The sequence below is a fragment of the Meleagris gallopavo genome, chromosome 11 (genome assembly GCF_905368555.1).
Source record: "Meleagris gallopavo chromosome 11, MGAL_WU_HG_1.1, whole genome shotgun sequence".
Lineage (NCBI taxonomy): Eukaryota > Metazoa > Chordata > Aves > Galliformes > Phasianidae > Meleagris > Meleagris gallopavo.
The window spans coordinates 17,427,778-17,455,388 of NC_139414.1; the positions used below are offsets into that span (position 1 = coordinate 17,427,778).

Sequence of the window (27,611 nt, forward strand, 5' to 3'; positions counted from 1 at the left end):
ACATTCAAAAGTCATGGGAATGTTCTTAAAAGTGAGGCTTAAGGAAGAAGAAATATTGTATTCTGTCTCGACTTTGTCTTAAATCCTGTTCTTGCTTTATATTCTCTAATCCAAAGTACATATATTCTGCATTATTTGCCTTGCTAAATATTTACCTTTAATAAAATCCTGAGGAAAAAATGTTGTATATATACATATGTATATATTCATATCCATAAATATTTTTAATCACTGATGAAAGGCACACAGAACTGTTATTGACATGCTCTGTTTAAACTTCATGTCGAATTTTAAGGATTACTTTCATAGAGCATAAGTACGTGGCTGAGATGTTTTCTGATTTTTGGTGGAAATAGTTGGGTTTGGTTTGAACATATAGAGCGCTGTAGTCCATATTACACCTTTAACTGGAGAGAAATACTTGAACATTGAAGTAGATCAGAAAGTAAAAGTGAGATATAGTCTGGATGCCAAAGTCATCGTTATCCAGATGTTGAAAAAAATGTGTCTCATAGCAGTCATGTTGATTAGGTGAAACTCACTTGACTGTTGAATACTTCCCCAGTCCATTTCAATTTTACATCATCTGTGAGCGTGGCCCGTCAGTATTTAATTTACTGACCTTAACATTGCGGAGAGAGAAATGACATTTTAATGACTGTGGTGGACTTACATTATCAAAATCATTGACTGCTGCTGAGGAGCTACTTCATGTGTAGATATACAGCATTTGTTAAGAAATATGTTACAATTCCTAAAAAATGTTTAATTAACCTACTTTTCTTATTTTTAGGGTTGTGTCCTTTGTTGTGACCTCATGGTTTAACTGGGAATAAAGATGAGTATAAGCAGTGATGAGGTTAACTTCCTGGTTTATAGATACTTACAAGAGTCAGGTGAGTTTTTTCAATTATGGTTGTTTTAACCATGTTTAATTTATTTGGTTTTCATCTGCAAATGACTTCAGCAAATGCAAACTCAGTTAATTATTTTGCCAGTAGGCATGTGCTTCTATCTGAACTGTTTCATGGTGTTTCTTCTCAACAAGAGGATGAATTCCTGCCAAGTTACCTTCTGCAACTTAATCAGATTTAGTCATTTGGAGATTTCAGATGGCAGTCAACCAAGGACTCACTTGATTACTAGAAATGCATTTTCCTGGAGATCCTTTTCAGCTACAGGATCACAGCAGCAGCACTTTGCACTGTATTCTTTGGGGCTACTTGAAAGGAGAGGAGGGGAAGAAGGATGAGTCCACACACACACAGTTATTTTCTGCTCTGTCTTGAAGTACTCATGCTGGTGCTCCTGCGCACTGATGTTGCACGACCACATTCCTTGCCTGAATGTGGCTGTGGGAAAGGAAGATGTTGCTGCATTTTAAATGAAAAAATGGCTTCATCCTTCTGTATACAGCTCAGCCAAAGTCTCCTGCTTCTCAGGAGTAACAGCTAAACACGGGTGAATATTGTCAAACGCACCAAGAAACTTTTTTTTGCTCTGCTTATCCAAACTGACTGCATCTGTACAATACGAGAAGGAATTCTGTAGCCATCCCTTAGCATACTTTCAAAAACTTCCAAAAGAGCAGCAGTTTGGTTGCAGGTTGGAGTTCCTAGATGTGACCGTATGGCTGCAGGGCTTTTTGTGGTGGTTGTTGCTCTTGAAACTAGGAGCAGAAACAACATCAGCTTTTACTCACAGCTATGATATTGATTGCTTAAAGCAGTCTACATTTAGACCACACAGATTTAGCTGGAAATTAGGGCATGCCCCAGTGTATGAACCAATGATGATTATCAGCTGGCAGGGCAGTATGTGGTCTTAACAGCACATAAAAGAAGTCTGCCCTTAGGACTTATGGTGACAGTGCAAGGAATCAACATCAGTGTGTATGTTACCTTGCTGTTCTAACATTTACTGGTTATTATTTTTCATTACTGTTAGCTGATGGAAGGGCTTCAGGCTTCTTTAAAACTTGTCTCATGGTTATGCATCATCAAGTCAGATAGGTGATAGAATTAAATTCAGTGAAGTAAGACTCCTTTAGCTGAGTTTTTCCTAGGTAACTGTTGAGATTGCTTAGGTTTACGTGAAGAAAAGGATACAAGAGTATCCTTAAGAATAGTAGAAAGAAGTAAAAACGGGCTGGATGGAATTCTCTGGTCCAGTTTTACACATCTAGTTTAATGGGCTTTATTGTCAGCTTCTCAGATTCCTTGTATTTTATCAAATCTTATCTTAGCACATTACCACTGGCCCTGACCTGCTGATGAGAGAGGCTCAACCTCTTGCAAAAACGGCATAGAATGGATGATTGGCTTTGGAAAATAATGTCATAGATAATTCCAAGGGTTAGAGGTGTTTCTCTCTTTTTATAGTCCCGTCCAGGTGTCAGTAACTAGTTATGTCCTCCTTGTAGGTGTGTAGGTGTGTGTATATAGGATTTTTTGTTTATTTGTTTGTTTTTTGCTTTAGTTGAGTACTTACCTGCAGCTGTAGGTGGTTTTTTTTTTTTTTTTTGTTGGTGGTTTTTTTTTTTTTACTCAAGAGACTTTGTGTCTTTAATGTGTGCAGCCTTCCTGCAGAGCTGGTGGAGACTGATGCAACATCTGTCCACTGCTTATCAACTTCTCAAACTGAGACAAGGAAGCAGCAGAAGCAGTGATGGATGGCAAAGCTTCTCAGTCTCTGCTTGTCAGAAGATAGAAGAAACCCTTTGTTTCACCTGAGTTTACAGAAAGCTGTTACACATTCTCATTCCAGTTGCAGAGAGTTTTAGTCACAGAAGCCAAATTTTAAAATTGCTTTATCTTCATTTGAAAGTTTGCAGGCAGCTTAGTTATCTGACAGCAAAAGACAAAAGGAGTAACTTCAGAAAAAGTGTCAGTGATTGCTGAAGCAAATACTTTTCTCTAGGTTAAGTTCACTTTTCAGGGCTAATAAGTAACAAACAGCTACCAGTACTGCATCACAGTGTGCCTGTCACTTCTTAATCAGTGCCCAAACAGGCACGGTTGTGACAGCATCACACCATGCAGTTAATTCTGTTTTATGTACGGGTTTGTTTTATTCTCATGGATAACAAATCAGTGAGAAAAACTAACACAGCAATCTGTTTAAATAGCATTTCCCATTCTGTATTTTATCTTTTTATATATTCTTATGCACAAGTGTTTTGCCAGTGATAAAATCAATTGCTGTGCTTTTTATAAGCTTAGTTTTTGTCCTTCTACACTTTTTAAGTTAGAAACAAGAGGGAAATGGAAATGTTGTGTTTTTCATATTTTAAAATGTGCTCTAAATTTCTTTAACTTAGATTTGTATACAGATCTTGCATACTTTGGCAAATATCATTATCTGTAAATAAATTTTCACGGTTTTGCCTTTATTTAGGGTTTTCCCATTCAGCATTTACCTTTGGTATAGAGAGCCATATCAGCCAGTCCAATATAAATGGTGCTCTGGTGCCACCAGCTGCTTTGATTTCCATCATTCAGAAAGGTCTGCAGTATGTAGAGGCGGAAGTCAGTATTAATGAGGTAAGTAAGAATTCCCTACAGGAGCATTATGTCCTTGCTTGCAGTAAGTTTGAATGCTCAGTGTTTTTTCTTAACTCTTTTGTATCCTATTTATTTACTTTTACTTCAGATTCCTCACTGCTGGTGTTCACCACGACTCCAGTGGTGGAACCAGAATGGAGTGACATAACTGGGTAGGGGTTCTGCCCCGTGCAGCCACACAACACCAGGCATGGTGTTCTGGCTCACAGCTTAAAGGTCCGTTGTCTGTAGAGTTGTTACCCTAATATAATGTTGCAGTAAATCCAGAAAAGTGCAGTAAAGTAATTATAGACAAGTAACCTTTTAGCTGTTCTTGTAGGCTTGCTCTAGTGAGGTAAGAGAGTGCTCTGCAACTCTCATTTGGGTGACGTGTTGTTGTAATGATGCAATGAAAGTCAAAGGGAAGATTTCCAAATAGAGAAATGGTTTCAGTTTGTGGCAGGAAGGATGGAGATATATGTCAGTTTGCTTTTTGCCTCTGCTGGCAAATTTATCCTGAGCAGGATCCACTGAATTTCATGTTCAAATGGTTGTTCCAGCAGTACGGAAAGCTGTGCATCTTCCTGCCTGATACTGCAGATACTCACTCTTGATTTCCATTCTCCCTTATGCCTGAGAGGTTAGCAGCCTTTGTGTGTGTCAGCTGTATTGGATAAGAGTTTTTCACTAATTCTGCTATCTTTCCAGTCTCTCTTAGGTCTTCTTTTTATGTATTATTCTCATAGTGCCAGCGAGGGTAATCTTTTCCCTTAGGAAGCCTCAGAAAAGTAAACCAAGTGATTGGAATAGAAGGAGACCCTATATTTATCACAAGGAATCCTTTTAGGTCCTAAAAATAGGTCCTTACAAAGCCCTAGCATATGTATAAGCGTATTTTTAACTAGGTCGTGTCCATTTCAGGATAAAATTCTTCTTTGTTGTTTGAAAGTATGCCAGCACTGTTTAAAAAAAAAAAAAAGAAAAAAAAAGAAAAAAAAAAAGAAAACTGGTGAACTCTGGATAACGTGTTTATGGAAAGTATTAGTCAAATAAGAAAATAACTTCACCAGCCAGTGACCTGACTTGCAATGTTTGCAGCTTTTCAAACAAACCGTTAGATTTTGTTGTAGCCACTCATGTTTGAAATAGTATTTATAGATAGCTTACAGATATTTTTTGCTTCAGCAGACAACTTAGCAAACTTGGAACATGTAACTTGTAATTCCAGAACCTCTGCCAGAGAGGCCTGCAGTGGCTTTTTTGCATACTTATGGTGGCCACTTCACTACAGAGTAAAGTTCCAATTCTAACCACAAAAATGCTGAGAAATTAGTTCTTGCACCATTTGTAAACTGTTGCCTTTTTATTGTATTAAATTAGAACTTTTACTTGTGTTTTTCTCAGAGTTTTTGCCAATGATGCTAATCCATATTTGGTGGTTTTTTGTTTTTTTTTTTTTTTTGCTCTTTCCCTTGTTGTAATTAGGATGGTACCTTGTTTGATGGTAGGCCGATAGAGTCTCTCTCACTGATAGATGCAGTGATGCCTGATGTGGTACAGACAAGACAGCAGGCCTACAGAGATAAACTTGCACAACAGCAGGCAGCAGCTGCTGCAGCTGCAGCTGCAACAAACCAACAGGGATCAGCAAAAAATGGTGAAAATACCGCAAATGGGGAAGAGAATGGAGCACATACTATAGCAAGTAAGTGGAGACAGACGTGAACTTAACCTGAGTTATGTTGTTTCCTTGTCATTTAACGTGTTCATGGGCCTTAATATTAGCTAGCAGAGAATGAAATAAATGTGTAAAGATGTTAGTAACCCTTCATCTTGCAGACAGTGCTTACTTTTAATAGTGCTTCACATTTGACTGTCCATGCTTTGATGTTAGGAGTTGCAGGAGATGTGAACTTGGGAATTCATTCAATCTGAGCGTACCTTTTGCAGAGTTTCACTTCCAGTACTGCTCCTTTCCTATCAGTTGAAATTTTTTCAGTAAAAAGCAGGCATTTCTTTAAACATTACACCTCCTCAACCTCGAACCCTGTACAAGGAGCAGGGAGAGGATTCTGCTTGCCCTTAGCTGGTTAAAACAGAGTACTGCTTGCAATGCTCCAGCAAGCACCGCTTCTGGCAGGTGCTGCTAACCCAGGGAGTCAGAATCTGGGGCTCATTCTGTGCTGGACTGATTCCTTGCCATGCTGAGATGGCAGTTGCCAAGACAAATCCCATGTCCTTTGTCTCCTTTATCAGTGTCAGTTTTCACGATTCATTGTGCAGGATTGTTTGATGCAAGTGCTTGCCAGTTTTGTTTATGCGCTGGTTTATTAAACTTTACAGTTTTAGTTGTGTTTGGGGAAACAAGTGAGTTTTATTTATCATCGCTGTTCAAAGGAGCATAGCTTGCAGCCGGGCTGTTACTCACAAGTTCAGGTAGGACAATACAGTGAGAGCTCAGAAATGAGCTTTATCAGAGTCTGCTTTTGCTGTAGCAGCTCCTGAGGAAAAGGCCTTCTTGAGAGTGTATTTGTATCAGACCATGTACGAGCTTTGCATTTTACAACTGGATTTTACTGTTTTATTCATTATTACTTATGATAAATAAATTTGGAAATATAATCCTTGACTTAAATAAGCTCTCCACTTTGATACTTTTATTTACAAATCTCATAAGAGCATTTGCTCGTTAACTGTGAACTGGAATGAGTGCACTTACAGATCTCAGCTGCTGTAAATGTGGAATACCAGCAACCCCTGCTGGCTGCACACCGAACTGTACTGGCATCGGTTCTTTAATGGAAGTGATTTGTATGGTACGCCAATTGAGAAATACTCATGTCCTAATAGCTTTTTCTGTTTTCTCACATGTGCAAATAGTCACGGAAACCCTTAATGTTAAATTAAGCAATAAATGTAAAATAGTTTGTTTAATCACAGTGAATAAATACAGAGCAGGTGAACTGCTTAGTGTTTCTTGTATTCCTCATTCGTCCTCAATGTGAATTTATTTTAATAATAGAAAATGATTGATGGTAGCTGGCAAGAAAACTGTTGTGTCAGTTGAATTACCCCCAGTGCGATTTGCAGAACAAAATGAGCTCAGCATCACTTCCGCACAAAGAGCTGCCTATTGCCACAATTTCACAGTAATTGCCAGTGCAGTTTAAGAAGCTGTGTTATCAGTTTACCATATCACCAAATGTTATTATATTAATCAAAGCCATTTTGGAAGTGAAGTGTCTGAAGTGTAGATTTAAAACCTGTTTGAGCTCAATTCTGAAAAGATTTTTTGAAAACCAACATGTCATAAACATGTTTTTAAAGCACAAGATAGACTTGTAGCTTATCGTGTTGGGCAATATACTGTATGAAAAACCACGAGTACTTTTAAAATCAGTGTTTGTTTTTCAGCATGAAAATTGAAGCTAAAAATTATTTTGTTGATGAGTTTCAGAATAAAGTCTGCTCGGATCCTGACGTTTGCAAGTGCAATTTCTGCCTTGCTTTTTTCTTTTCTTTTTCTTTTTTTTTTTTTTTAATCCCTATCTTTCATAGTACTTCAAAATTTGGTACTTGAAAAATAAAGAGACATAACAGCTCTGTCAGATTTTGGTCGGTGTACACTGTGAACTAATGGTGCTCATTCCAAAAGAATCTTAATTACAAGCAGTTACAACATTTAAGTCCAAAATATTAAAGTTTGCCTCCTCTCTACTGTTGTTTCCCATAATGCAGATAATCACACAGATATGATGGAAGTAGATGGTGATGTCGAAATCCCTCCCAACAAAGCAGTGGTGCTGCGTGGCCATGAATCTGAAGTATTCATCTGTGCCTGGAATCCCGTCAGTGACCTTTTGGCCTCAGGGTACGTGCATTAGCCACACCTTTACAGAATATTGGTGGTCATTGGTGTACTTCCTTGTTTATGGGAGCAAGTAAAATAACACCAGTCTCAATGCTCCCTATGTCAAATATCACAACATTCACTGTTTTGAAAGGAAAACACTTTGAAATGAAGTGAACTGAGAGAAGGGGGTTGTATCCTCCTAACTGCTTTGCAGATCTGGAGATTCAACAGCACGGATATGGAACCTCAGTGAGAACAGCACAAGCGGCTCTACGCAGCTGGTACTTCGACACTGTATACGAGAAGGAGGGCAGGATGTACCAAGCAACAAAGATGTGACATCCCTAGATTGGAACGTGAGTAGAAATGACTGCGCAAAATACTCTGAGAAAACCATGCTTGCGTTTTGCATAGTCAAATTCTAAGTGCCACCAACTGTGCATCCTCTGTTACTGCTCCAGAGGTGTATCTCATTTTGAGTTGCCTTGTAATTTCTTCTATTATACTTTGGGGACTTCTTATTAATAATTGCAGTCTGTGGAATAAATATCATTAATCTTCCACTTGAACTTTGCATTGTGTTCCTTAGCCTTGAATTGTGCAAAATTAAACAAATAACCTTTTCGCTGGCAGAGTGAAGGTACACTTCTAGCAACTGGGTCTTACGATGGCTTTGCAAGGATATGGACTAAAGATGGTAAGTGAAATATTTCGTAGTTTTCAGTATATTTCCTGTATTGTGGCTCACAACACAGCTTTTTATTTTTTTTTAATGTATTCATATCAATATAAATTTTCAGGTAATCTTGCCAGCACCTTAGGGCAACATAAAGGTCCTATATTTGCGTTAAAATGGAACAAGAAAGGAAACTTCATTTTAAGTGCAGGAGTGGACAAGGTGAGATAATCTTTGGTAAAATTAAAATTCTTTACTTCACAGTTGTAATCTAATTGTAAACGTAGTAACAAACCCATAGAAGTAAATAACTAAATTTAAACGTAAAGCATGGGACGTAAATATGTACTTACGAGAACTTGTTGTGCTAGCTGTATTTCGTTGTGTTTTATAACAGCCTACTGAAATACTCAAATTCATTAGAATTTAATGCCCCTGGATCTCTTCCCATTTAGATTAGCATAAGTTGGAAAGTAAGTGCATTGAACACAGTAACATAAAACCTGTGTAAAAGCAAATAATCTAAAATTTACTGAATGACCCGATGCAAAGCCTCAGAAAATAAAACATACTGGGGGAACAGGTCAACGCTGATTTGGATATCAGTCAAGCCTGAGAATGATTTAAAAGATTCAAGTTGGAGCATAAGGAAAGTCAATATATCTGACTGGGGAGGTGCCAGCAGTGTAATGCCACGAAGCCCATTGTTTAACCGTGTTTGATTTCGTGCCTCTGAACAAATGTGAATGCTCGCAAGGTCTTTAAACTGAGAATTGTTGTTAGTGTGAGAGTTTTTATGAATGGTAGGAAGGATACAGTAGTGATGAAGAATAGACCTAAAGCGAGTTCAAAGAGTAATAGATGTTGTTTAGTTCTTCCTGTTTTAACTGATTCAGATTGCAGAAGTAAAACCACAGTTCTGCAACACTCAAAACTGGCAGTGCCATGATAGGGTAGTAATATAACCCTCAGAGATTTTCCTCTCTTTATGTGGCTTTAATTTCCTAAATTAATTTAACTTGCTTTGCTTTAGTACTGAGCTTTCTAAATGCTTCTGCTGACACAAAGATAGGAAGAGAGTAAATATTTCAAAACGTGGAAAGGATGGATTTCCTCTTTTGGCAGCTTGGATGGCTTATGCCAGTTTTAACATCTTTGTGGAACTACAGCTTTGATTTGCAGAAAAATATGCTGTAGGAGATAAAGCCTCATTGTTTCAGTCAATAAAACTCATTGACAGAGGAACTGAAATTATGCTTTGAAAAATATTCTGCGTTAGTGGAAAGATTGACTCAACCTTTTGTTTTGTTTTCATAAATAATTTGTGATCAGTTCATACTTCCACTGAATTCAGTCTCAAAGTTTTTATTGATGAAAATTTTCATTGCTAAGGTAGGTCAGGAACATGAGCGTGTAATGCAGTGCTGACAAAATACCAATTTTGTCGTGAAGATTTTTTCTATGAGAAAGAATGCAGAGGATAGCACAGATCAAAGTTACACCCATGCTTAAAAATGAAGGAATCTGAAAGATTTGATTTATGAGGCACTTTCGTATGAAGATTTCCACAGGGACAGACAAGTATTTGAATTTACAATTTGAATATACGAGTACTTGAAATTAAATTAAGTGTGCAGTGTGGATTAGAAGAATATAAATAGAACTGAGGAGATAAATTTATTTAATTAAAAAAAAAAACAACAAACAACATCAGAACGTCCCCCTAGACCCCCAATATGTTACCATGAACACCTTTTTAGTGTTAGAGCATGCTAAGGTTCTCTTCTGTTGTCTGTACTCTACCACTAGTTCCTTTAGTACTAGATAAAACACTTGAAGTATTGAGCCATCTGCAGACGTGGGCAATGGGGAGTAGGCTAGGTAATTTGGTACGTGTGAATGGCAGTAGTAGTGGGAAGCTAGCAGTTGGTGCAAGTGTTTATTGTTAATTTATCTGTTTAATACAGACCACAATTATTTGGGATGCCCACACTGGTGAAGCCAAGCAGCAGTTTCCGTTTCATTCTGGTGAGTGTTGATTTTGCTCATTCGCAATTGTTGTCTGGAAAACCTCCAAATGTGTCATTTATTTGAAAAATAACGTACTTGAAGTTTATGGAGTCCATTCACACCTTTTTGAAGTCTTACAGGCAGTCTTCAAATACTGTCTCCCATATTTGTAGTCTCATGTAGTTTTAAAACATTATAAATCACAATTTTATTGCAGTTGCATGGAAGATCATAAGAGATGGTCCAAGTATTACCAACTCACTGCAGTGCAGGAGCAGACATAGTGTGAATGGCCTGCACAAGATTTTTGTTTATCAGCTAAGGACTGCATTTGTCATCATCCTGCTACAGTAATCCAGTCTCCACATCCCGTTGTTCCTTACTTCCTGCTTTGCTGTCCTCAATTTGGCCACAAAGCAGCTGAAAGCCCTATGTGCTGGCCAGCTGGGAAGAGAGAGCCACCTCTTGGGGGGGCAGACAAATGGCTATGTAGGCTGTGTGCTGAGCAGGCCTGCCAGGATCAGCTGGAAAACAGCAGAGAGAGGATGATGTACAAATCATTGAAGGACCTTTAAGAAATGTCTCATTTCCACTTTTTTTTTTTTTTTTTTTACTTTCCCTATGTTTTTGGTAGCATGGCAGCAATCAAAAACATCAGTTCCTGATTTACTCCTAGCAATTTTGTGTGCTCTTGGCCATAAATAATTCATCCTGGCCAAACAAAATACGTAGACCATGATTAAGCCTCAAGTAACCACACCCTAAAATGCTGAAATTAAAATAAATAAATAGATTAAATCATACTCCCTTTCACATGCTGACATGGGTGAGCACAAACATGCACTGTAAGCTGTGAGAATGTCTTGGATGGGCTCATGAGATTTACTTCGAGGTGACTTAACAATAGCTTGCTTTCTTGTTGCTCACTGTTCTGTATAACTGTTCCATTTCAGATATATCCCATGTTTTAGTGACTTTGTTATTTTATACCATATTTTTTGGTAAGACTTTTTGGCTGCGTTTCTCATTGTTTTAAGTGTTTGATAGTCTTTAAAACTGCTGTAAAACTAATTTTGTTTGAAGGTGGTGAATGCTAAATTTGTAAATCAAATTCCTGCAGAGCACACATCACAGTTTTAAATATTCTGTTCTTTTAGCACCAGCATTAGATGTTGATTGGCAGAGCAACAACACATTTGCCTCTTGCAGCACAGACATGTGCATTCATGTCTGTAAACTAGGACAAGATAGGCCCATCAAAACCTTCCAGGGTCACACAGTAAGTATTGGAAAATGACAAATTTTATGGTGTTTTTATTAATGAGAAGCTGATGGGGTGGGTAGAGAGTGTCACTAATGTTGCCAGTATACAGTGCTTGCATAAGAATTGGTCTTTGGCAAAAGGCAATAGATACATACCCAGGTAGATGTAGTTAAGATCCTATGATAAGCTCTGTCCTTCTGATGAAAATATTTGCTCCTGTATGCAGCTTCTTTTACCAGGATGGCTTTAGAAGAAGAAACAGATTAACTTTAGATTTTCCTATGTATCATGTTGTGTTAAGGCCACGTATGGAATGAAAATTAAATGTTAAAATAGTGGTAATTATGCAAATATTTGCAACTGCACCTTCATCTTTTGTATGCTGTCATTTGTAATGGAAGTGAAAATTCTAACCTACTCTCACTGCTCAATTTTAGAATGAAGTAAACGCAATCAAATGGGATCCAACTGGTAATCTTCTGGCATCCTGTTCAGATGATATGACTCTAAAGGTAATGGGAGTGATGGCTCTTGTCGTCTTAGGACTTGGGAAAACACACCGTTAGTTTGAGCAATGGAGCCATATCACTGCACACTCTGTATTGTCTTAACGTTTGTTCTTTTTTGATGTAACAAGATTAGGCAATCCCAGCAATCCCTTTGCTAATCAGAACCAAGCTTTGGTCTAGAGAGCTTGTTACAGGCTGCCACCTTGAGACTTGGAGCGTGATGTATTAGGTGCTTTTAGCTGTTTACAAAATTAAGTCATTAATCATTAAGCTGTCACACTTGTTGGTTGCTTTTGGTTAAAAGGAATAGTTGGAATGCATGTGATGTTCTAACACGTACAAGAATCGGTGACTAGATCCTTTCATAGTTTTCTGTTTTCCCCTTTTTTCTAGTTAAAACCCTAAGCACGTTATTTCTTGTAAGATGGTGTGCATCCTTGTTTTTCCACTTCAGCCAGAGTCATTGTACAGTTTTAATTGTACCAACGTATTTCCTCCAAATAATTATTGCATAACCATTATAACTCTTAATAGAATAACTTCATTGTTTTTGTTGTAGGATATCATGGATGAGTTGGAGTCCTAAGGACCTCCTCCTCTGTGCAAAATATTGCACAAACACCTGGCAATGCCAGTCATAATAAGCCAAGAAAATGTTATAATGGCTTTTGCACTATGCTTCTACTACTTTGCATGAAAACAGCACATTTTCCTACTCTGTTTCACTCAATCTGTGTAGCAAGAAGGAAGTTCATTTAAAAATAGGACTGTGATATTTTGTCAACTCAGACATGAACATATACATATTGCTCTTCTCATTTTAGCATCTGTTATCCTCCATCCACTTTTCAAGTGACTTGTAGTTAGCACATTTAGATTGGTTTTTGTAGACAATATCTTTATTACTTATTATGCCATCAGATACTTAGTGCCCTCTGTTTATTGAGTTCTGAAATAATTTGTACTGTAATTACTGTGGAAACACTACAGTCACAGAAAATGCTTTGAGTAGTTTAAAAGGTAGCAGGCTGCAGAAGATAAAGAAAGGTATAAAAAGTATCTTAGTACAATACTGTGCTGAATGTCTTTGTGTTGTCTTCCTTTTTATCATAGATCTGGAGTATGAAGCAAGACAGTTGTGTCCATGACTTACAAGCACACAACAAAGAAATTTATACTATCAAATGGAGTCCTACGGGACCAGGAACAAATAATCCAAATGCCAATCTTATGTTAGCAAGGTACTTCTTAATCCTGCTTTTAGAGGTGGTTTTGTTTTTTTTTTTTAAAGAAATTGTGCATTATGTTTACTTTGCTCTTTACTTACGGAGATTTAGGTTGGATGTCAGGGAGAAATTCTTTACAGAGAGAGTGGTGAGGTTCTGGAACAGGCTGCCCAGAGAGGCTGTGGATGCCCTGTCCCTGGAGGTGTTCAAGGCCAGATTGGATGGGACCCTGGGCAGCCTGGTCTAGTATTAAATGCAGAGGTTGGTGGGCCTGCCTGTGGCGGAGGGGTTGGAGATTGATGATCTTTGAGGTCCCTTCCAACCCTGTGATTCTGTGTGTGATTCTGTATATGTGCAAAGTGTTTCAAACTACATAGGATTCTTTGTCCTATGACAGTTGTATTAAAAACAAAATTTTGCAAAACTGAGAAGTAATTAATCTATGTTTTTCTCCCTTGACAGTGCATCCTTTGATTCTACTGTTCGGTTATGGGATGTAGACAGAGGAATCTGTATTCATACTCTGACAAAACATCAAGAACCTGTGTACAGTGTAGCTTTCAGTCCTGACGGCAGGTACCTGGCCAGCGGCTCCTTTGATAAATGTGTACACATCTGGAACACACAGGTATAGCTCTTCTGTCTGTTTAGATAGTTTTCTCAGTCTTTTCCATCAGTACTTTTCCAACCTTAGTTACATCATCTTTTTTTGGACGTGGAGAACTTTGCCCTTACCAACGTGCTGATTTTCCTTCTCCTTGTCCTAAGGTTTCTTCTGTTAATGGATGTACATGAAATGTTTCTCTCTATGTGAAGTGTACCTACCTGTGGTGAAGGCACCCAAAAGACCCCCGAAACCACACCCCAAGACACATTCAGCAGTCTCTGCAGTAGCATGTTGCATCCAAAAATTGTTACTTCTGACATTTAAACTTTTGATAAATTAGCTTTGCTGTGAAAAAATGTTAAGTGAATGTAGGTGTACAAGTCTGATACTTGATAGCTATTTCATTGAATGTCGCTGAAAAGCAAAAGAATGTAAAGTGAGAGAAGATGGTGACAGATCTTGCAAAACTTCCTGAGAAAGAACGCTATTACTTTGCTTTTCTGTCAGAGAAGAACTGAAGGAAGATGAAAATGTAAAACCAGCATTGTTAGGCAAGGTGTGATCTCTGGTTACCAGGGATTGGATATTTTATAATTTGATGAAGGCCAGCTATGGTTTCACCTTTAAAACACAGGAAGGAGATTAAGATGCTGTAATTGTTTGTCAAGTCCTTTCACACAGCTCTTAGTGCGTGAATCTCAACCATTTCCCCTGAGAATTTCAACTGTTGAAAATGACAGGAGCTTTACGTGTAGTAGAAATGTACTTGATCACATGTATTTTGTTATATTAATTACATGTTTTGTCCCTTTTTAGACAGGTGCCCTAGTTCACAGTTATAGGGGAACAGGAGGGATTTTTGAGGTTTGCTGGAATGCAGCAGGAGACAAAGTTGGAGCAAGTGCTTCAGATGGTTCAGTAAGTGTAGCTTGACTTGTTTAACAGTCTAATGACATATTTTGGCTAACGGTGGAGATGATACTTCCTTATTTACCTGATGTTTAAATACATACATGCAGCTTTCATGTAGATGTTTTCATGTAAAGTTTCTAAAATTTGAAAGTAGAATGTCTTTATTGCAGCTTGATATGTTACTGTTCTAAACCCTCCAAAGTCAGAAGATGCATTTAATTTAAATTCCCTGTCCCTTCTGATGCTTAATGTAGAAATCTGTTCAGGTTGGCTGGATGTTTTCCATTTTGTCATATGATTGCAGAAAATATCCTGAAAGGAACAAACATCTCAAGATGTATCCTGAGTGGAAGTTAATTGCCATTCCACTCATGGTTACTTTTACAGACATGCAACGTAACCTTTCCAGTCTTCAGTTAACTTGACCCAAGAGGCTAATTGTACTTGCAACAGATTTATTTATGATTTTCATTTAATTTTGACTCTTCTAAAATGCGTCCTTTCTATGATTTGTTACTGAAAGTCCAGCTCATCCCCTCTGTTTTAAATACATTTTTAGCTGGCAATAGTTAAGCGAATAGGAGCACTTTGGAACCACTCGATGACTAAAAGCATAGCTTGTCTATGGCTGGTTTGCTATATCTGACAGAACTAGGAGCACTACTTAGTGAAGGCTTTAGAAAATTAAACTTGCTGTTTATACAATGTTAATTTTTTATTTTTTTATTTTTTAGAGTGTTCTGATCAGTTCATGCATTTTCTGAAATTGTATTTTTAATTATTTTTAATTCAATTTGACTATATTTTTCAAAATAAGATTCAGGTAAATTCCTGACCTTCTAATACGAAGTAACAGGCAAACAGCTCACATAAGATACTTTGAATGATGACAGTTCAGTAGGCAGCAGTACTGTTAGCAGGTCTGGCTATGTGCTGATAACCCAGGAACTCACGTGCTGATTTTTTCCCCCCAGGTCACTTAAAATTTAAGGTTACACGATCCATAGGTTTCACTCAGATAGGTTTCATACACAATTGTGTAAATGTGTAATGTTATACAATATGCATTTCGTGTATGTGTATTTCTTTTCTTACAGGTTTGTGTATTAGACCTACGGAAATAGCGCTACTAGTTGGAAGCCATGGACCGACTATGAATGTGTACATAGCCAAAATGACTGTCCCTGACCCATGTACTGCTATAGTCCCAATTGAACCATGGCCAGTCCACTACAGCCAAACGTAAAAGAAATATATACATATACTGTATATAAAAATAAAAAAAAGTTACACCCTGAAGAGGATGACAGAGTTTTGTCACAGCTTGTGAATCCCATTCACCAAGTGCTGGAATCTGCTGTGCCCCAAAATAACATTTTAATGTTTTGGATATGAAAAACAGAAGAGAGAGCGAGAGAGAGAGAAATATACCGTATACAAGAGCAGACCCATATACATACCAAATTCAGAAGATATAATGGCAGCCTTCATTGCCCCTTTTCCCCTTTTAATCCGCTATGACAATGGATTGTGGGGTATCTCTTTTTTTTATTTTCCTTTTCAGTAGTTGAGCAGTTTGTGTGTACAGAGAAAACGGACTTACAGAAATCTGCAGCAGTAGTTTTTTCTTTGCTTTTAACCATTGGGTTTTCTATTTTGTTTTGGTTAAGTTTACGGATGCATGAAGTAAGGGAGTGAATTAGTTTCTTGTTTATGTTTTTTTTTTTTTATCACCTTGGAAAAAAAAAAAAAAAGTGTTTCTTTGAAACATATTTGAATGCATTCTTTGAGGAGGTAGATTGAACCTGACGATGTTTGGTACATTTTGTGACTCCCAGAGCACAATTTTGTGAACAGAAGGAGGGTGGAAAAGGGATTATGGAGAGAGAAGAAAAAATCCTTCTTTGAGGCGTGATATTTCACGTCCCGCTCATCTACCAAGTGTGACAGAAATGGGTAAGATGCTATGTTTTATTTTCTAGTGACATGGCTGGAATGCAGTAGTGTCTTATTTGGGACGTAATTCTGCCAAACTAAAGAATAGAAAGGCACAAAAATACAGAAAAGAAAAATACAGGGATGCAAAAAAAAAAAAAAAAAAAAAGTAAACAAAAAAAAAAAAAGAGGAAAATGAAATGCATCTTCTGTTGCTTTAAGACCATAGCTAAAATATGGTTAAATACAGATAAATTGTGCACTATTACGAAGAGGAGCAAAATATAGCTGGGGGATTTGTTAAGATCTTTCTGGACAAGGGTTCATGCCACAGCTTCTCTGGGAGTTGCCCATCATTATTTGTAGGAGCTTAGATGTATAATTGTAACCAAACTCCAGTATTAAAAGTGTCTCGTAATTTTTCTTTATTAAAATAAAATCTTTGGCATATATTTGATAACACTGCCATTAAGAGGCAAAATGTTTACTACCTTAGATTTAAAAAAATATCTTAAACAGAGGACTTGCTTCAAGTTTATTTTAATAGCAGTGATTCAGCTTATTTAAAAGATGAATACTTGCACTAATTCCCCTGCTGCTCCAGTCCTGCAGTTTGTTGTATCACGTGACTACATTTTTTTCCAAATATAGGGTAGATGTAAGCTGCTATTTTTTTAATAATCACTACTATATAGTGTCTTTTACTCTGTTTACAATATCGAGTATTTTTCTTACAATGACAGATGTATATGGCAAACCTTTTTCTGCTCATGTGATTAAAAATATGCTGATAGTGGTTTTATTTTAAATGATAGCATGAGTTTGTGTTTACGCGTACGTGTAGTTGAGAAGGTTGCATCATGTCTTGCATACGATTCCAAGAGTGTAAATTTATACAAAAGAGAGGTCAAATTTATGTCCCAGGCATTTTACTTAAGGAATGGTTTATATTACAGAGAGAGCTTTGTGAAGTTACCAGTTTTATAACACTATTTCGATCACAAATAATTTTGTGGCTTATGATTGCTTTTTTTTTTTGTTTTATTTTTCCCCTCCAAGTTATGTATAAATTGATTTAATCAAGATAGTGCAGCTTTAACGTTTTAACAATTGTCCTTTAGGCATTGATTTCTGCTGTTTCCATGGAATAAACATGACTTGAAGCAAGTCTGAGTTTGACTAAGGTAGGGGAGCAATTTGCCAGTGGTAAAGAGAAGTCAACAATGCATTCTTTATATATACCCCAGAAATATACTACTATCATATACAGCATTTAAAAACAAGAAAAAAATCATATCCATAAAGGCAGTCATCTGTGATGGTTCAGTGCCAGCTGTTTTTAGGGTTTGGGAACATGTTACAAATGTTTAGAGCAATTACTCCATGAGTGACAGTACGTAGCAAGCCTAATATATTGAGTGTCTGGCACTTGAAATATTGCTTTTATTGCTGGAGGTCCATGACTGTGGCTGACCTCTGTCATTAATGAAAAAAAAAAAAATAAAAATTCTGTGCAATAATTTTAAACTGTGCTCCCAGGAATAGACACAAATGTTTTGAGTATGTTTAAGCTGCATTTTTCGTTTAGCAATGCATTTGTCAATTGCACTGAATTTAAATCTGAAAGTCAGAAGTGATTCTTGATAGTACTTTTGTATTTTAATATGGACAGTTTATTCATTTTCATAAAAGTTATTGGATGATTCTTTCAGCCAATCCAAACAGTCGTGGTGGAATTCTGTGACATAGCTGCAAAATCACACAGCCATGTTTTAGGGTATTGCCATTTTCCTCTTTCTCAATCATCAGCTGTTTTGGTTGTAATTCTAATTGCTTAAGCATAGTATCACATATTCATAAATAGATACAACAGAGCTTCAGTCTCAGAGGTCCAGGGTTTTCAGTGCTCGAAGCATAGTCCAGCAGTGCCAGTTCTGTTGACTTGAGTGCTCTGGACACGCAGGCTAACGCCCCAACCCAGTGTTAACACGCCGTGCCCCACCGCAGCGGAGTTGTGCCGGGTCCCACAGCAGCAGGCCTGGCTGTAGGTGTTTTATTGTTGTCCTTTACTAGCATGCCACAGTGCTGCTCCTGCTCACACCTCTTTTTGCCTCTTGTTTTATACACTGTTAAATGCATGCCAGGTGTGCTAGGTTCTGTGATTCTGTGAAGTAAAAAGAAAAAAAAAATCACACACACAAAAAAAGAAGAAAACCATACATTCATTACATTTTATAGCACAAAGACCTCGTATTCAATAGTGAGGTAGACTATCCAAATTTTTCCTTTAAATATTGAGTATGCCAAATGTCAGTAAGAGCCTAATTTTGTATCAGTGAATGCACATGCTTAGTCTTATGTAGAGATTAATTCTGTTGCGCCTGTTTTCATTGTGAAGGCAGATGTGTGCGTAGGCCTTTGCCTGCATGGAAGTTACGGTCTTTTCCATTCAGCGTGTCAATGGGCAGACATCCAAGTAGAGGATAAAAGGTAGGGGAAAAAGTGGGCTCAGAATGGATGCTGGAATAAGAAAGGAACTGCTCTTCAGTTTGCTGTTTTTCTATGCATCGACGTCAGAATCCCGTTGCTCATTTCTGCATAGTTAGGTCCAGGTTTCCGTAGAGTTCCTCTTTTTCTATTTTGCTTTATCTTTTCCTGCGTTTTTAAATCGATGTAAAGATTCCCAACCAGTGGACTTTTTAGTGTAGTTAAGAGAATATCTAGGTCCTCGTAAAAGCTTTTTTAGACTCTTTATAATGTTGATAAACTCAGTTTATTCTGGGACTACAATTGTGCAGGGTTATTTAGCGTGTCTACTAGATGATTGGAAATCTTATATGAAACACTAAAAGTGCCTCTTTTTCTGGGTTGGGTGGAGGGAGGTAATAGTTACCAGAGTCAGAATGACATGGCATTTTGAAGCATGTTTCTTCATTTCATGACACTTTAATGCATCTTGAGAGAAAGGCCAAAGATTTCTACCAATTTTAATTAATTTTCCTTTTAAAAGCACTCCTTTTTCCTTACACTGCTTACCTCATGCTAGGGCGTGTTTAATGGGACGTTGTACCTTTGAGATGTTCTTTGTGTTCAGGAAGAAGGGTCGGTGGAATCGGGCAGTGGTGCCAGTTTGCCCACAGAGCAATCTATCAGCTGACACGTTCGGTTCTGCTGAATGAAGGAATCTCCTTAAAACTACAAACTGGGTTTTTCGGCTTGGAAATAAAAGGTTGTATGTTTTTGTCCGTTCAGCAAAGAGGAGCCTTGGGACCCAATTTTCCAATCTTGACTCGATCAGAAATCCCATTGTGTTTCACTTCATGAGAAAACTTTGCCAGAACGAGCGTTGGAAGGTGTGGGGCTGTGTCACACCGCACAGGGAGCCGCGTAGGCCGGGCGAGCGCCTCGCTGAGCCAGGGCTGCTGCTGGTGCGAGCAGCTGGGCTGTGCCCCCGGAGCAGGGCTGCTGCGCTTAGCCCGTGCTCCTTTCCACTGAGGAGCCTTATGTCTTCTAACTTCACAAAGCCCTGTAGAGCTGTTCCCTGGGGGGATCATTTCACACTCTCCTGAAGTCTGAAGAAAGCAGAAGCAACATTGTGGCATGTTAGAAGCAAATAGGCTTCCGGAGACAGCAGTAAATCTCCATCAAAGATCCCTGACGTTTTCCTTAGGGAAAGAGCCAAGGAGCAGTCTTCACATCTCCCTCTAGAGAAAGCTCTGAAATCCCACGTTCTGTGAAAGCGTGGCTGTCTTCGCTGTCGGTCTGAAGGCAGACAAGGCAGGAAGATCTGCCATGTCTTACAGATGGCGGATTCAGTGTTAATAGTGCTTCAGATCAGTAGTTTTGAGTACATACTCTCTTTCTCTGCCTTTAAGTTTGCAGCTTGACAATAACTTAAGGCACGTTTTGTTTTGTTTTCTTTTTAAAATAATCATTCATTTTTACTTCATGATGTTTTTGTCATTTGTGGGTAAATACAGGAAAACAGTCTGCATGTTGTTGCTAGTCCAGTGTACGTTGCAATCTTGTCCTCAACAGACTGCAGTGTGCAGAACAGTAATTCTAGAATACAGAAGTAATTTTCTCCCTCTCCTGACATTGACATTGTAGTTGTAATGGTTTCATTTGGAGTTACAAATCCTTTGGGTCTAATTCTGTGAGCCTACCTATAGCACTGGATTAAAATGTCTGCATCATTTCTTCAGTTATCCAGTTAAACTACAGCTGTTGTAAAAGTGTAAACCAGCCCATGACAGTTTTTTGTACTTGTTTAAAGGACTTTTATTGTTCAGTTTTCATGATTATTGTCTAAAGAAGACTGATATAGATGTTCTATACTGTCCTGGACCATGTTAATTACACTTTATGATGTATTTTGGTTCTACATCACAATGATTTGTCCCCAAGGCCCTTATATCCCTTCTAGGCACATTTTCTGTTGCAGTTTCCCTTTGCATTGTATTGCTTTGACAACTGTAATTTGAATCAGATCTGAAAGAGGTCCAGAATAAAATATATTTTGATATTACCTTGGCTGAATGTTATATCACGGTAATTTTTAATGCTTGGTACAGAAGATTTGCAGATGATTGAGTTGGAAAAGCGATACATGTGAACAGTATTTGTTCTGGTATGCTTTCATTTAAGACATTATGCAAGAAGCAATGGAAACCAATACGTTGTGCTGTTACATACTTGTTGTGAACGAACAGCAGGCCGTCTGAAAACTGAGGTTGTTCTCGGCATCAGTTTAGCACTGTGCATTTGGTGTAGTAGAGCTGCTTTTTCACATGTGTGTTTCAAGGCCTTTGTCCTTTTTCTTGCTCATACGCTTGTGGAAGAGAGGCTGAGTCTGGTGATGCTCCCATATACATGCAGCTGCTTCAAGGATTTGGGTGAGGTGTGGGCAGGTTGCTGTCCAGTAATGCAGTCTCACTTCATCTGTTCTTACAGAGTAATTTAATTGAATTTTGCAAAGGATTGTTGTTACCTTATTTCACGTATTTGAAACTGTTTATAGTTAGACATGAAAAAGCATCCATCCAGCTATACATAGAGAGGCTTGAACTCCTCTAGAATTGTGAGTCTTGTCATAATGCAGCAGGGAACCCAAACAGTTGGTTTTCAGTGTCACTGGAAATGTATGGTGGAATTGGTGCTTTGTTATATAGTGTACTTATTCACTACAGTATGTTCAAAAGTAATAGCTTTCGATCTTGTTTAACTTTAATGCAAGTACATTATCAAAATCAATTTATTTTAGCAAGTTGAAACTTGCTGAAAAGTATACTTAATGGATTAAAAATGGAGGAGGAACTGTATTTTTTGAAGCATAAAAACTGTGGGATTTCATTCACCTGGAGTTTGGGTGCGCATGGGGATTTCTCTGTCATTGCTTGAACGTTGAGAGAGCAAAGCTGAATCAATTTCATGTTTTTCAGACAGACTTTGTGCTTGTGTCACAATACAGAAAGTTTGTGTGTCTTCATATTGTGTTAGTGCAGACGGGCCACGCATCAGTCCAGCCACCCTGCGCTACCACGGAGAGATTCAGGCTCCAGACTGGTAGCAATGCTGCTTGCGTCCTGTAAGGAGGGGATGGTGTTCCAGGTAGGTCGGTTGTGCCAGTGCTGCCTGAATTTTTCTTTTGAAATGTCCTCCCTTAATAATAATCTGTTTGTTTTTCCTTAGGTACTCATGCTATTAAGTATTCCTAAAATCCATAGAGAAATGATTTAACGGAAATTTAAGCAACGCTTTTGTTACTCTGATGGCAGAGCAGCTGTAACAGAACTTAGGAGGAATTTGGTGATGACTGTGGAGAATGATGATGCCTGGGATAGTACAGTTGTCCTTAAGGAAGCCTGACCAGGAGGTCAGCAGTGCAGATCTTACTTGTATCAGTAAGTGAAAATGATACCACAAAGGACAGTCTGAAGGATTTAAAAAAAAAAAAAAAAAAAAACAAAAAAAACAAAAACCAACAACCAGAAAGGTTTTCTTAATAGAAGTAATGTGAAAAAGTTCAGCTTCTAGATTTATTCCTTGGATGTCTCAAGAAGATGTCAGGAGACCTCAGCAGTGGTCAGATACTTTCAGAAAACTGTTCTTGTTTTCACAGGGATGTTTTTTTGTTTGTTCTAGGTGCTGAGAATGTTAATTGTTAATGCTAAAATATCCCCTTAGGAGCATTGCGTTTTGAGCTTTCTGAATTTCTGATCTTTGCAAGACTTCTTTACAGCTAAAATTGGGAGCTGCAGTTACCTGGTGTGTTCCTAAGTTCTTGTAATAACTGAATCACTTTATAAGGCAGGAAATTCCTGCTTCAGGAAAACAGCGAGGAATTGAAATTGCTGATGCTTCGTTTACTTCTTAAATTGTTATTTGAAAGTTCTGTGGTTCTTTCACTTCCTCTTGGCACATCTCATCTATCTTTAGTTCGGCTGAATACTGCAGCTAAGTGGGATGCTGATTAAGTGGAGAGCCAATTCCCAAAGCAAGGAAGCAGAAGTATGTGCAGCTTGTTGCAATTGTGTTGTTTACAAATTCGTGCTCAGGTCTGTAAATTTTGCAGTGTGTGCTGAATTAAATATTCTACTATTTTATTCCTTAAATATTCTATTTCACAATAAAAGGCTCCGTTTTTGCAACAAGCTTTACAGGAAATCATTCAAGATAGTTTCTATGGAAAACAAATAATAACAGCAGTGTGTGCTTGTAGAGCCAGGAGGTTTTATGTTTGGAGCCCGTGGGGAATATCAGTTAAACAGAGGGGCTTCTTGTTTCCAGGACAGCAGGTCTGCCTTTGGCTTTGAGTTTCAGGAGTAGGGTTGCTGATCTGAGTGCTGAGCTATGAAGTATTTGTCGACCCATTCATTTGTCTCTGTCCTGGCTTATTGCTGTTGACTTAGCAGGTGGATGGATCCACTCAGTATTTTCATCAAGTGCTTTTCCCTTTGCAGGTAAGTAGTGCCTCTGAACTGAAGAAAGAAATCTGTGCTGGTAGTTGGAACATCAGCTCATTGCATGGCTGTGTTGTTTGTAATTTGGTACATTTTACATGCATGTGTGGGCGCGGGAATTGGGAGAACTCTTCCCAGTTTTTCAGTCATTTTATTCCACTTGGTTTAGGAGGGGTTTTAATGCTGCTTTAGGGGGTTCTGTTTGAAAATAATATGAAGGCAGTGGGAAATGACTGCAATCACAAGCCTGGAAGAGTGCTCAACAGTCGGGCAGGCTGCTTGTGCCCATGTCTGACAGCTGCTAATTTGGTCTCTAAGGCTTTCCTGAACAAGACCCCAATATTGTGATAGCATTCATGATAAAGTACATTTGTCTAATCTGTATCTTCCTTGTAACAATTAAAAACTTACTGTTTTGTCCATCCTGAATGGGGACTGGGACGGGAAGCTGTTGCTTTATTATGTGTTGCAGCTTTTTACGTATTTGAAATCTGTTACTGTGTCTTTTCTTCTTTAGGCTGCGCCATCCCCAGTGCATCTTAATCAGTTCATCAACAACAGCTGCTCTTCTTGACAAACAATCTAATGAATACTGAAATAAGAATCTTATTGTAAGAAATACCTTCTCTGTCACTACTGAGAAGGCGAGGGGGTGCTGTGAAAATGAAATAAGACTCTCAGTTTTGAAATTCTGCTGTAATAAATATGAACAATGGCTCAGTAATTTATGGGTTTGTATTACTGATGTTCCAGCAGAGATGGGCCCCGTTGTTCTATGGAAGTTTTATGCATACACCTTTTTGCTCTTCTATAAAGGTTAGTGCCGTTACCCCTCCTGGTTTTCAGGCCCAGCAGGCCCATGGTGAGCCAGGAGTAACACTCAACGTTCTCCTTCCTGAAGATATCTAGCATAAAGCAGGATGGAGGACCTGGCTGAGGGTTGTGGCTACTTGCAGCTTCCACGTGGGGCCACGCTCCCTAACCAGGCTGCCAGGGGTGCCCCAGAAACAGTGGGAATGGGGCAGGATCCCTGGGAACTGGAGATGTGTGTGATGCTGCGTTTAGACAGAATAGAGATCTGAACTCATAAAATGCTCCAGTGAGGTGCTAACATACTTGATAAGAGTACTAAGAAAGAGAATTTTGCATTTTATTAGAAATGCTTTCAGGCAGTGTATGTTTTCTAATGTGATAAAAATTTATTTCATTCCAAGCTGCTTCTATCTCATGGTGTAAGAGAAGGGAGACCTACCTATTCCTGACTTCTGCCCATGTGGCTGTCTTGTCTCTGAGTGCTTTTAAGTACACCAGTGTCACAAGGATTCAAAAATAACCAAATCTATTGTAAATGCAGAGCTTTGAAAGTGTAACACTTCTTAAACTGGAGAACCTCAGCCACCTTCTGACAAAATGTCATTTCTCAGCTGAGATCACATACAAGTAATCTCAATTTGAATGGGGATTTTGAGGGAAAAGCAGTGAACTGTAAAAACTAAATCTCTGAAGCTTGTCCCAAGCATTCCATGTTGTGGTTGCATCCAGCTGAAGCCCTGACCACTGCAAAACAACCCCTGAAAGGCCACAGAGCAGCCAGTTCCAGATGTGCTACTTACGTGGCACGTAGCTAGCATCTCCTAGCAAAGACAGCATCTAGCACTGCTGTCTTTGGGTAGAGAAGCAGCTCCCAAAAGGAGATGCATGATTGTTCTCCACGGGCTCACTGATCCTGACTGGTTTTATTTTATTTTTTTCCTTCCCAGCATGGAGCAGCAGAGGTGGAGGGATGCCCAGCAGCAGGCAGGCTGTTGAACCAATGCAGCAGCCACACCTGGCTGCACCCATAGCAAAAGCCAGAGCCAGTCTCTGCCCCAAAGCAAGCAGGACAACCCACAGAGTCCTTACTTGATATGTATACACCAGGACCAGAGCAATGTGAGTGTCCTCTCACTTCTAGAGCTGCTCTGCAGCGTGCACAGATGTGCTCGAGTATATATGCCCTTGTACACACACAGAGAAAAAGATGTTATTTCTAAGCTAAAGCACAGTGAGACTTCTGGAGGTATTCTCCAACAAATGGGCACCTGAGGGTGCTCTTGTGTCTTTCAGCATGAGGAATGACTGAAAAAGCATGAAGGTGCATGTGCTGTCCTTCCTGTATGCAGATAGTTCGCAGCTCTGGGTTGCCACCTGCTCTTCCTTTGCCTGCACTGGGTGAGCGACCTGAGACATCTGCTGCTGCCTCAGGGGATAGATCAGAAGAATGGAAAATCTCCTCTGTCAGCCCTAATTGAGAGAGATGTTAAGGATCCAGGAGTCTCGGTGGAGGCAGAGGGGTAGGTGTGTGCTTTGTTCTCTGCTGCTTCCATATCTCCAAGGAGAACTTGAAAGCAGCGGAGGAGATTTTATTAATATTATTTTATCACTGCTGCTGAGCAAGAAGGATTTGTTGATTTCCCATTAGATTTCTACATTGCCACCGTTTTCCTAAACTTGTTACTCCAGCTGGGATTGGTGCAGCAATGCTGTACGTTACAGCAAAGCCCCTACATTGCAGATGGCAAACTGTAGGGTTTTGTTCTTTCTCTGGATGCCCCCTCATCTTGAAGGACGATGGCAGGAACTCAGGTAACAACTTGGGCTAGACTAATAGGGCTGGTGGGTGACTCACTGAGGTTTCCTACAATCCCTCTTGAATACAGCACAGCTGTGCAGCATCCAGCTTGTAACTGTGCAGAGAGGTTAAGATCACAGTGCAGCAATACACTCGGAACAAATCTGGGACTAGGAAACAATCACCTTGGAATCAGAACAATCAGAGTAAGATTCAGAACATAAGTGGCATTATTATTTCCCATTTCTTGTGAGCCAATTTGCTGTACTTCCAGCCTGCCTTCTTTTCTATACAAAACAGCAGCCGGAGGAGTCATTAAACAAAAAGTTTAGATCCCAAGATTGCCTATAATTCAGATACTTCAGTGATAGAAAAATGTATAGTTTCAAGAGAAAGTATGTGCAAGTACCAAATCTCACCAAATTGTAGAGATGTTAGTTTGTTCAAACCAGCCCTTCTGTGCTGTGGAGGAAACAATTTACTACTTTGGTAAATAAACACAGCTGTTAAGAAGTTAAGACCAGCCTGTCAGCTGTTACTCAGTTGTCTGCTGAGTAAATGATAGTGCACAGGTCTCCGCTTGCTGCTGAGGTGGAGATGCTGAAGTATGCTGCAAATACAGAAAAATTGAGACTGGAAGGTGAATGTGACAGAGTGTGAACTGGGACCACAGTCCTCCAGCTGCTGGACAGGCAGAGGTGGTGCAAAAGAGAAAAACAGCATAAACAGGTGGGCCAGAAATGGGAAAGAAATTTACAGGGATTGTATTGCAGCAGGAGGCTGTCATCTGCGAACACTGAAATAAGATGCTAATGTCTTCCAGGAAAGGAAGACATCAAGTTTGACTTACTGTCAAGTCTCCCAGTATCAGCAGCCACACACTAACTAATGCAAGCAGCCAGTTTTGTATCATCTATTTTTCATCAGCTCAGGAGACTCTGCAAGTGCCAGGAGGCACCCACGAGCCCTGCTCCTTCCCAACTAAAGCTCCATTGGTTGTTCTGTTTTTCGTCTGTCCCCATGCCTTTCAGCAGTAATTAAAATAATAAAATGTTCCCTGGTCCATCTCTCTGGCAGGCCCGTGTACATTCCTGCATCTCTGCCATCTCTAGACAGCTGCTGAGTCTCCGTTTCTCCTTTCCAGCTGCTGTAGGAGGTGACATTTCTGTATAGTGGCCTGTCTCTACAACCATCCAAATTCTTAATCTTATTAACTGAAATATTGATGCACTGTCACCACGGAGGAGGTTGAAATCTGAAAGCAGATGTCATGGTAGCTTCTTCCAAGTTAAAAATGCTCTAGTGAGCTGCGTGGAGCCCTGTGCTTACAGCAAGCTGCCTGTGTGGGTACAGCTCCTAGGTGAGAGGGAGCAGCACACCTGACAGCGAGCTGCTGCTGGGGCTGGGGCTGTGTTCCAGGAGGTGCTGCAAGCCCCAAGTTTGGAGTGGTTAGGAGGAAGGAAGCAGGTGTTTGGAGATGTTCAGACATTCACCACGCTGGATG

General features: G+C 39.1%; 1 protein-coding gene across 6 annotated transcripts in view; it reads left to right on the forward strand.

The window, feature by feature from the left end:
• Positions 1-21,062, forward strand: part of TBL1XR1 (TBL1X/Y related 1) — a 92,818-nt gene extending 71,756 nt beyond the window's left edge. For all 6 annotated transcript variants that reach the window (XM_085233113.1, XM_085233115.1, XM_085233114.1 and 3 more), the window contains 14 exons: positions 794-896; positions 3,397-3,542; positions 5,028-5,247; positions 7,281-7,413; positions 7,610-7,751; positions 8,029-8,092; positions 8,196-8,293; positions 10,039-10,099; positions 11,239-11,360; positions 11,783-11,857; positions 12,968-13,095; positions 13,543-13,708; positions 14,504-14,605; positions 15,697-21,062. In XM_085233113.1, the coding sequence (XP_085089239.1) occupies positions 839-896; positions 3,397-3,542; positions 5,028-5,247; positions 7,281-7,413; positions 7,610-7,751; positions 8,029-8,092; positions 8,196-8,293; positions 10,039-10,099; positions 11,239-11,360; positions 11,783-11,857; positions 12,968-13,095; positions 13,543-13,708; positions 14,504-14,605; positions 15,697-15,723 (1,542 nt within the window). In that variant the 5' untranslated portion in view covers positions 794-838 and the 3' untranslated portion in view covers positions 15,724-21,062. The remainder of the gene's footprint in view (positions 1-793; positions 897-3,396; positions 3,543-5,027; positions 5,248-7,280; positions 7,414-7,609; positions 7,752-8,028; positions 8,093-8,195; positions 8,294-10,038; positions 10,100-11,238; positions 11,361-11,782; positions 11,858-12,967; positions 13,096-13,542; positions 13,709-14,503; positions 14,606-15,696) is intronic.
• Positions 21,063-27,611: the final 6,549 nt, after the last annotated feature.